Here is a 10,818-nt window from a genome sequence, read left to right as displayed (position 1 = left end):
TCCTCGGTAGTGATATTGCAATACCAATCAGATAACCAGAACTGCATCATTATCCCCCTGCGCTCGTCTGAAGATTAAACTCTTTTAAAAAAATGTACACCAAGTGATTATCGGCTGTAATGGCCGATAGTCGGACAAATACAGCCCATATTTGCTTGGTGTAATAGGGCCTTAAGAATTGAACAACTGCTGATAAGGATCATGACTAAAGGGAGGGGTGGTTAAGAGATTACATTCAGGAGACGGCACTATGTACATAGTAGGAACACAAGTGTTTACACATGGGACAGTTACCTACAACTACATGGATTTACCTTCCATGCTCAGCACAGACCCTCTGGAGAAGGCAGACAGGTTCAGGACACATGCCTTCAGTCAGGCTCTCCCATTGTATGACCCTAAGGCCTTATCCACACATCCCACAACGTTGTCTGTGATTGGGTTCCACAATCACAGATCAGCCTATTGATTTGTATTGTGTTATTCACACATTTAGTTTTTTTTTTTTACAGACTTTAGCGAACCTACATGCGGACCTGAAAAATCACTGAATGTGTAAATGAAGCCTAAAGGCCGTGTCACAGGGATAATCTGCCCAATCTTGCTGAGTATCACTCAGTGTAATAAAGACAACGATCAGCCAACAAATGATCATCGGCTGACTGTTGTCTTTCAACATGTTGAGAGATCATCGGCTACTGACCACACATGGCTACGAGTAATAGCAATGTGCGGCTGATGGTTGATGAATGTGTAAAAATAAATAAATAAACTTTATACATATCTGTCCACGCTCCTCTGTGTTCTTCTAGGTTTTGCCCACTCCCCGGTGCCCCCACTGGAAACTCTGAGCCGGCCTCTGAAGTGACAGCCCACTCAGCCAATCACTGTCTGTGGTGCAGTCCCATCTCGGCCAGTGATTGGCTAAGTGGCCCGTCACTTTAGAGCCTGTCTCAGAAGTTACAGTGGGCAGAGGGCAGATTCGAGAACACTGGGAAGTGTAGACAGGTATGTATAAAATGTATTATTTTATGCTTAAGGCAAGGGCTGCATGGACATTGCTAACAATACAGCCAAAAGGATGGAGAAAGAAAGGGTCCTTCTGCGCAGGCTGTTATTCACACACACTTTATTGGTCCTTACAAATAACGTGTTTCATAGTCATCAGACTTCTTCAGATTAATAGGACAGGTATATATACAGCCTTTCCTGCACTATTATCGAACCATGTAATAGGCTCAGTAAGCGGGTCCCAAACTAGCAGATTGTCACTTGCTTACATTAGTGATCGGGCTGTGTAATACGGCCTTTCGTCATCACTTCCTGTGTTTTGTCTTGGTCTCTCTGCTGACAGAGATAGAATTTCCTTAACAACAGACAGTGGACAGCAGTTTTTCTCTAAAGGCTAAGGAGTAATGTTTGGTAATTGAAGTCATATACAAATATGTTGACTAGGGATGAGCGAATTTACAGTACTATCGAAGCAAAGTGCTTTGTTAGTCTTAGCCATCAGCTTGTTAGCCTGCTGATTTTTAACTCAATGCTACTCTGCTGCTCCTCTCTGGGTTCCTGGAAAAGCTGGATCCAGTCCTGAAAAACTGGGTGACGTTTTTCCTGGCAGGTGGAGCTTAGCGGCATGGAGTGGTAAGGAGTTTAAAGGCAGCAGGCTGACAAGCTGACGCTGTACTGTAGCACAGTAACTGTAACTGTAGTACTGTAAATTTGCTCATTCTTAATGTTGACATATTCATTAAAGGCTTTTAACTGGAAGGAAGTTGTTCTAGGCAATGGTGGCCATTTAAAGTGTATATAGAGAAGTATTTCTGTCTGCATAGTATGTGACCATCAAGTATGTATGCCTCTTATCTTATAGGACAAGAAATTATTATGTATGAATAAAACAGTTCCTATTCACTTGAAGCTGTGTGCTGCGGATTCCTGGAAATATTATATGTTGAAGCAGTTATTTTGATCTCTTATGCTTGCACCCCATCATCAATCAATTCACCATTTTGGATAGTGCTGGATATTAGCTAAGGCTTCTTTTTATTTTGCAGGCGGAATTTCGCTACAGCTGGTGCAGCAGCCGGTGTTGCTACTGTGTTTCGCGCTCCGGTTGGCGGGCTTCTCTTTGCTCTGGAGGAGGCGGCATCTTTCTGGGACGTTAATCTGGCCTGGCAAATATTTTTCTGTTGTCTAGTGGCAACCTGCACTACCGAGATTCTCTCTTCTTCGTTTGGGGGATTTATGTATCAAGGCTATTTTGGATTTTTCAAAGCTGAGCAGAGGATCCTATTTTGGGTATGTATTAACAATACAGAGTAAAGTTCTAGTCAGTGTTCCTACAGGTCCTCGTAAAAGGCCAAAAGTAAGTGTAGCCATATGTCTTAGGAAGAGTTTCCCTGTAAATGTCCCGGCCAGAGTACCCACATGAAGACCGAAGATTACCCTAAACAGATATAGGCTATGTTCACAAAACGTTTTTCAGCTCCGTTTAAAATGACGTCCGTCATTTTGAGTCTGAAATAACAGACGTCATTTAGATGTCTGCAATGACGGCTGCTGGTACATTACTCTAGTTTGGAATTACTAATTACTAGTAAAAACGGAGAAAAAACGGTGACAAAAGAAAAACCGTGTTTGCAAAAAAATAATGATCATGTTCATTATTTTGACGTCCATGGTAAAAACATCCGTTATTCAATACATTGTGTGCATTGGACGTCCGTCTTCCCATTAATTTCAATGCATTGCCATTGCAGTCAGTTAAATAGCGGCAAAAATGGCCGTTTTTTAAAATAGCGAAATCAGCCGCCTTTTCTCTATTCTCGACGTTGTGTGAACATAGCCCTAGACAGGCTTTCAATGATATTATTATTTAGCTGGTTCCCTCTGTACACTTCCTTGAATGCTGTTATTCTCATCGTCTCCAGACATGGCATGTGCTTCAGTTTACTCACTTTCCTACCTTCCTATCAGGATAGACAATTCAATATATGACAATTTAGCAGAAAAGGGGGAGAGGGAAGATGCTTTTTAACTGTATAAGCAAGCATTTTTATCTGATAAGATATATTAAAAGTTTCATATATTCCTTTGAACTACTGATTTATGCGAAGTTTATTGAAACAGAGGGTTCCTATTTAAGTAAGATCATCCACCCAATTATGAGAAAAGCAATCCCAGTAGCTCGGGCACTTTTCTGCCAAATTTCTTTTATTCAGCTTCATAAAACAATAAAAACCCACACATGTCACATCTAATGCATTTTGATCACGCATTGATCTAAATTATAGCATCCTATGATTAAGATCAGTATGGGATCGAAATGAGTCAAATGTGACAAGCGTGGGTTTTTATTGTTTTGCGAAGCTGAATAAAGAAAATTTGGACGTGCCCGAGCTACTGGAATTGCTTTTCTCGTGTTCTTGTGATGAACTCACATTATCCGAGCACCGGGTTGTGCAAATTTGGAATCAGGTGTGGTGAGCTGGGACATCTTCCCTACATCCACCCAATTAGGCTCACTCCATAGTGTGCACTGACAGGGTTTTCTACGGCTGCTATTCATTGAATAGCGGTCGCAGAAAACTGACATGTCAGTTTCTTGTGGCGCTACTTGGGATCCTGCCCGGAGCGTATCCTATGTGTATACACTCCGTCCGGGATTCCTTAGATGGCAGCACTAAATAAGTACCGCAGAAATTGTGTGATTTCTGGGGAACTTACGGAGTGTGAACATAGCCTGGTGTTGTATTCTAACCTACACTGCTGCCAGTGGGATAAAGTATATAGGAACCTTAAATCGACTCTGTACCCACTTTCCCCCCTCCCCAACTACTTATACCTACTTGTAGCTCATGTGAAGTCCATTCTTCTAGTATGTTTGTGGACGCTGGTAGAGTTTTCGTTCGGGTGAAAAAAGAAGTTTACTTGTGGAGATGTTATGTCTAAGAGGCGGGGCCGAGAGCCTTCGTGCCCAGGTGAAGCGCAGCCTCTGTGGTCCCGGTCTGCGTCTCCTCCTTCTCTCGTTCCGCCCTTTGTCTGCCCTCACTACTGAAGTTGTTTTCTTGCGCCTGCGCCGTGCGTCGAAACCCCTGGCGCCGTTTCCGTGACGTGAGAGGTCAGATTGTTGCGGGTCACGCTGCGCGTCGTCCACGCCCAGTGTTGGCGACGCGTTTCTGCGTGGCCCGCCTCCAATGTGTTTGTAATCTGCCTCCCCATGTTCCTGTCCCGGCTCCCATGTCAGTCTTCGTCCACCACGCCTTCAACTTACGCTGTTTCCGTCCCTTCTATTATCAGCGTTGCAGCGCATGCGCAGTAGAGTGGCGTAGCGCACGTATCCGGTTGCGTCACTGGGCAGGATATGAGCGCTACGGCGCTCTACACCGCATGCGCTGCGACGCCGAGGATAGAAGGGACGTAAACAGCGTAAGCGAGGGGCGTGGTGGACGAAGACTGACATGGGAGGTGCGATAGGAACATGGGGAGGCAGATTACAAACACATTGGAGGCGGGCCACGAAGAAGCGTGTCGCCAACACTGGGCGTGGCGTTGCGTGACTCGCAACAAGGCGGCGCTGAGCTCTCACGTCATAGAAACGGCGCCAGGGGATTCGGCCCCGCCTCTTAGACACAACATCTCCACAAGTAAACTTCTTTTTTCACCCGAACGAAAACTCTACCAGCGTCCACAAACATACTAGAAGAATGGACTTCACATGAGCTACAAGTAGGTATAAGTAGTTGGGGAGGGGGGAAAGTGGGTACAGAGTCGCTTTAAGTTCCCCTAAATTAAAGTTAGGAAGGTTTCAGATCTTGAACATTGTGATGTAAACTGACACAGGACTGTTGTCACTAGATTAACAGCATTTCTTTCTGTTTATCTGAAGGTGCGAAATCTATTGAATATAAGTGTTTTGGCCTTTATCCCAACCATCATCACTGGCATTATTGGGGGCCTGCTGGGCTCTCTCTTTGTGTTTATGAACGTGAAGATCAATACATTACGCGGAAAGATATTTGGTTCAATTTCCAACAAACTTGTAAGAAAGCTGAGCAAGATGCTTGAGACAATGGTATTAATGGTAAGTAACTTAGAAACAGCTTATGGCTATGTTCACATTAAGTAAGAGAACGGTCGTTCCGTGACCCGGCCGGTCTCAGAAAAGATCATCCCTGCAGGATCGGCTGGATGATCTTTAGCGCCGCTTAATTATGATGCAGGCGCATCCGTGCCCTCCCGCATCAGAACTCCCCACTGCACACTATGGAGCATGCGGCCGGAGCCACTCGCTCCATAGTGTGCATTGACAGGGTTTTCTGCGGCCGCTTTTTACGGACTAGCGACCGCAGAAAGCTGACATGTCTATGTGTAAGTCTATGTGTATACTTTCGGGCAGAGATTGCCTCAGCCTGCAGTACTACATAAGTACGGCAACAATCACGGCTGTTGTAACAACGGACGTGATTTCTGCGGAACTTACGTAGTGTGAACATAGCCTATGTGTGTTTTAACAAAGATTTATGAGAACATATTGAATGTTGTCTAGGTTGGTTTTTTTGCCGATTTAAACCATATTCTGAAACATATATTTTTTAATCTAACCTGTTTTTATTTTCTGCTAAAAAAAATTTTGTTCATTATTTTGGGGACACAATTTTGCCTGAACTGGTTTTAAAGGCATTTAGAAAGGTGATTTACAAAAAGCCCCATGGACATAGACACAATAGGCACAGATCTCTGCAAAGTTCATTCTACAGGGGAGGGGAGCTCCTATTGTATAATCTACCTCATGGGTCTCCAAACTGCGGCCCTCCAGCTGTTGCGAAACTACAATTCCCATCATGCCTGGACAGCTAAAGCTTTGGATTTGCCTGTCCAGGCATGATGAGAAATGTAGTTTTGCAACAGCTGGAGGGCCTCAGTTTGGAGACCCGTGATCTATGTAGTGGTGTCAGCTTTCACTGTAAGGGTATGTCCACACACTGTAATTAAAAAAAACCCAAAACGGCCGCTGTGCCCGCTAATTAAGTCTTCAGATGTAGCCGTCGAAGTTGACAGCTGAATCTGAAAACTTCATTGCAGCTTTTCCCTGTTGTCTAGTGGGGAGATCACTAGCGATCTCCGTGTCTGGTGCCGGCCGGGGTCTGCGCCGTAATGGCGCTGATCCCGGCTCGGCATTCTATTGCTTTTGGCTGCAGAAGCCAAAAGCAATAGAACGCTGATCTCATCGATCTATGCTGTATATCTATACAGCATAGATGTTAATGAGAGATCAGAGTGCTTATACTAGAAGTCCCCCAGGGGGGCTTCTAGTATAAGTGTAAAAGAAAAAAAAAAGTGTTATTATTAATAAAAAGCCCCCTCCCCTAATAAAAGTTTGAATCACCCCCCTTTTCCCATGTTATAAAAAAATAAAATAAAATAAATAAACATGTTTGGTATCGCTGAGTGCGTAATCGCCCAAACTATTAATTAATCACATTACTGATCTCACACGGTAAATGGCGTAAGCGCAAAAGAATCCCAAAATGCACAATTGCGCATTTTTGGTCGCATCAAATCCAGAAAAATTGTGATAAAAAGCGATCAAAAAGTCGTATATGCGAAATCAAGGTACCGATAGAAAGAACACATCATGGCGCAAAAAATCACACCTGACACCTCATAGACCAAAGGATAAAAGCGCTATAAGCCTGGGAATGGAGCGATTTTAAGGAACATATATTTGTTAACAAAGGTTTAAATTTTTTACAAGCCATCAAATAATATAAAAGTTATACATGTTACATATTATTGTAATCATAACGACTTGAGGAACATGCATAACAAGTCAGTTTAACCCCAGTCCGAATGGCGTAAAAACAAATACCCTCCAAATAAACAAAATGCGTTTTTTTTCAATTTCACCATACGTTTATTTTTTTTCTGGTTTCGCAGTGTACTTTATGAAAAAATTTTGCCTGTCATTGCAAAGTACAATTAGTGGTGCAAAAAATAAGGGCTCATGTGGGTTTCTAGGGGAAAAAATGCAAGTGCTATGGCTTTTTAAGCACAAGGAGAAAAAACCAAAGGGGTTAATATTAACATGTTTAAAACATTTTCCATTTTACACTTTCAGGCTATGTTCACACTACGTAAGTTTCCGGCCGTAGCGCGTTCCGTGAATAAGCGGCCGGAGACTTACGTAGTTTGCGTACAATGGAAAGTATACGATGTACGGCTGCACAGTTCACACTAAGTACAAACTTACCCCCGGTTCGTACGCGACGCCGTAAAAAATGAACCAGACCATTGTTTGCGGACGAAAATGACGTAACTTACGCCCGTAGCGTTACATGCGGTCCCGTACGTAGTGGTGATTTCTTCATTTTTGCAGCTTTTTGTGCCGATCCAAAAGGTTCTGTGGGGTGTCCGGGGCTAGGCGAAGCTTTCCAAGTAAAAGACCGCTGTCAGATCGCTACGTAGGGCGCTCGGGAAGCGTAAGTAGACTACGGGCGTAAGTTCGCGGTCCGTACGTAGCCGGCCGCAAGTAGCGTAAATCTCCGGCCGGAGTTTACCGCGTATATGTCCGGCCGCGAAAATATTTTCGTGGCCGGACATATACGCAGTGTGAACATAGCCTCAAGCCAGAAAACTATTTCTTCTGCTGCTGTGGAGCAGCTATGAACTAGCATAGTTTTCTTGTAGGATTGACCCCTATGTTTAGGTGGTCTCAGTGGCCCATGATCTACCTATAAAAGAAGAGACACTTAAAGCGAATGTACCACCAGGTACATTGCTTTAAGTTTTTTACATGAATAGATCAGTGCCGGCGCTATTCCCAAGTACTGGCCGGGAATGAAGCACTGGGGGCAGATCCGTTGGCCCCCAGCATGACGATCTCCCCTCCCCTCTGGGACGCGGCTCCATTAGGACACACTGCGTTAAAATGAAGCCCCCCCAAAGAAAAAGAATTGTGTTTTTTTTTTCAATTTCACCGCGCAAATATTTTTTTCTGGTTTCGCAGCATATTTTATGCAAAAATTCAGCCTGTCCTTGCAAAGTACAATTAGTGACGCAAAAAATAAGGGCTCGTGTGGTGTAGGTGTAAAAATGCAAGTGCTATGGCCTTTTAAGCACAAGGAGGAAAAAACGAAAACGCAAAAACGAATTAGCCCGGTCCTGAAGGGGTTAAACTTGATTTAAACAATAGATAATTTTCAGAAGACACGTTCCCTTTGAAGATGTTGTCTGGTATAGAAAACTATTTTCAAGTAATAAAATGGGCAAACTTTTGAAGTTGTTGGTACACAAATAAACATTAAATTATTAATAGAGCATGTTTTAAACAGGTTTTCATGGACTTTTTTATTAAAGAGGTACCGCGGAAAAAAGTATTATTTTTTTTTTAATAAACTGGTGCCAGAAAATTATGCAGATTTGTAATTTACTTCTATTTACAAATCTTAAAGGGGTAGTCTGGTGGAAATCTTTTTCTTTCAAATGAACTGGTTTCAGAAAGTTATATAGATTTATAATTTATTTTTATTTACAAATCTAAAGTCTTCCAGCACTTATCAGCTGCTGTATGATCTGCAGGAAGTGGTGTATTCTTTCCAGTTTGACACAGGTCTCTCTGTTGACATCTCTGTCCGACACAGGAACTCTCTGAGAGGTTTTCTATGGGGATTTGCTACTGCTCTGGACAGTTCCTGACATGGACAGAGGTGGCAGCAGAGAGCAGTGTCAGACTGAAAAGAAAACACCACTTCCTGCAGGAAGCAGCTAATAAGTACTGGAAGACTTTAGATTTTTAAATAGTAGTAAATTACAAATCTGTATAACTTTCTGAATTCAGTTGATTTTGAAGAAAAAGATTTTTGCCGGAGTACCCCTTTAAGCGTTCAGATACTTATCTGCTGCTATACGTCCTGCAGGAAGTGTTGTATTCTTACCAGTCTACGTGTTCTCTGCTGCCATCTCTGTTTGTGTCAGGAACTGTACAGAGCAGGAAAGGTTTTCAATGTGGATTTGCAGCTGCTGTGGACACTGTGTCAGACAGGAGAGCACTGTGTCAGACAGGAAAGAATACAAGACATACAGCAGATGATAAGTACTGGAAAACTTGCTATTGAAAAAAGGCTCTAAGTGTATTTTTTTTTATTGTCTAGTGCTGGTGGTCATGCCTAATGTCTGGATCCTCGGTACACTAAAAGTAGCTCTTTCTCACCACTCTTTGACATATTACGTGGATGTTATCAGATGTCAGAAAAAGAAAGACTGTATGTAACACCAGTATCTACAATTAAAATTTTTTGGTGGGAGATTTATCAAACATGGTGTAAAGTGAAACTGGCTCAGTTGCCCCTAGCAACCAATCAGATTCCACCTTTCATTTTCCAAAGAATCTGTGAGCAATGAAAAGTGGAATCTGATTGGTTTCTAGGGGCAACTGAGCCAGTTTCACTTTACACCATGTTTGATAAATCTCCCCTAATTTGTGTTTTGCCTGATCTAACAGAGGCTCACCAAAAGAAGAGGCTTCCCCCAGTAATATTGTTGTGAAGCCTCTTTAATATTTTATTTATATCCTGATGTAGCAGTTTATTATTTACTTAGATTTGGTCTGTTTTTTTCCCCAAAGGGGTATATAACTAATACAAATTATATAAAGGGTCAGCTAATAACAGGAATTGCTAGAACAATGTATGTAGGACTCTCAGATCGGAAGATTTTTTTAAATAAATTAGTTATCGTAAGGACCACCATTTTCTGGTACCTATAGGGAATTTATCCGTGACAGGGAATAGACAGGGCAATGTATAATAGATGACTGAAAGTGAAAGCAGCCTCCTGATGGTTATTATGAGTGATATTATGTCTTACACACAGAAAACTTCTTGCCACATTATTGTAATGTACATAATACAAAATACTTAAAAAACTTCTGTCTCTCATTCCAGATAGTAACTCTTACCGTAACGGTCTATCTGCCATATTTCTTCTCGTGTACTTCAGACCCAATCTCGCCCCACCATACAAACTCATCTCATAGGTAAGTATATACAACTATTTGCCAATAAATACTTTACTACCGCTGTAATTATCTTATTGTAGTGAAAATAAGCATTTAGAGATACATTTAGAACTGGTGAGTTTGGGCCATTGGTATGGTAACCTGTTAGTAAATGTATTCAACAATAGAAAATAAGAGTATAGAGGGCACTCACCGTCAAACTTCAAACTTTGACGTGAGTAGCAAGGACGCCAGTAACTTGTGTAACAGCTGTTTCGCACACGTCAGTGCGCATCTACAGGCGCGTGTCTGTTGAAAACTTTCCGTATAACTATATTAGAGTGAGCACCCCACAACTATTTGCCCTGAAAACTCTGTTAAACCACACATACCACTTAAGGAAATATTGCTGGGTCTAGTAGTGCCGGACGCTGTGTCTTTCTGTTAGTGAATGTAATGGTCGCCTTTTATACTGAATGCAACACCAAAATTTGCAATAGTGCCAGTCATTCATACAACTGCTGCTCATCATTTCCTTTATGTCACTACAATATGCGTGCCATATAAAATGTAACACTAGTGGGCGCTATTTGACAGTGATAAATATCTACTGCTACTGTATCTCAAGTAAATGCACTGAAAAGAACATACAGTAAAGTGAAGGCTATAAAGACTAAAGGGTTTGAATGAAAAAAGTAGAAAGTGTTTGAGTATTGTTTTTTTTAATTAAACATTACTTATTCAGTTTTTTAGTTAGTTGGGCCATAGCAAAGAAACTAAATCACTGGACTTAGCAGGATAAAACTTTCTGTATAATT

The 10,818-nt window shown here is 42.0% G+C and overlaps 1 protein-coding gene across 2 annotated transcripts in view; it reads left to right on the top strand.

The window, feature by feature from the left end:
• Nucleotides 1-10,818, top strand: part of LOC138784472 (chloride channel protein D-like) — a 120,241-nt gene that overhangs the window by 31,473 nt on the left and 77,950 nt on the right. For both annotated transcript variants that reach the window (XM_069960050.1, XM_069960052.1), the window contains exons 8-10: nucleotides 2,058-2,301; nucleotides 4,892-5,086; nucleotides 9,948-10,039. In XM_069960050.1, the coding sequence (XP_069816151.1) occupies nucleotides 2,058-2,301; nucleotides 4,892-5,086; nucleotides 9,948-10,039 (531 nt within the window). The remainder of the gene's footprint in view (nucleotides 1-2,057; nucleotides 2,302-4,891; nucleotides 5,087-9,947; nucleotides 10,040-10,818) is intronic.

Source organism: Dendropsophus ebraccatus, chromosome 2, assembly GCF_027789765.1.
Source record: "Dendropsophus ebraccatus isolate aDenEbr1 chromosome 2, aDenEbr1.pat, whole genome shotgun sequence".
In the NCBI taxonomy this organism is placed as follows: domain Eukaryota; kingdom Metazoa; phylum Chordata; class Amphibia; order Anura; family Hylidae; genus Dendropsophus; species Dendropsophus ebraccatus.
Note: the sequence above shows the minus strand (reverse complement) of the source record. Positions and strands in the feature narration are given on the sequence as shown.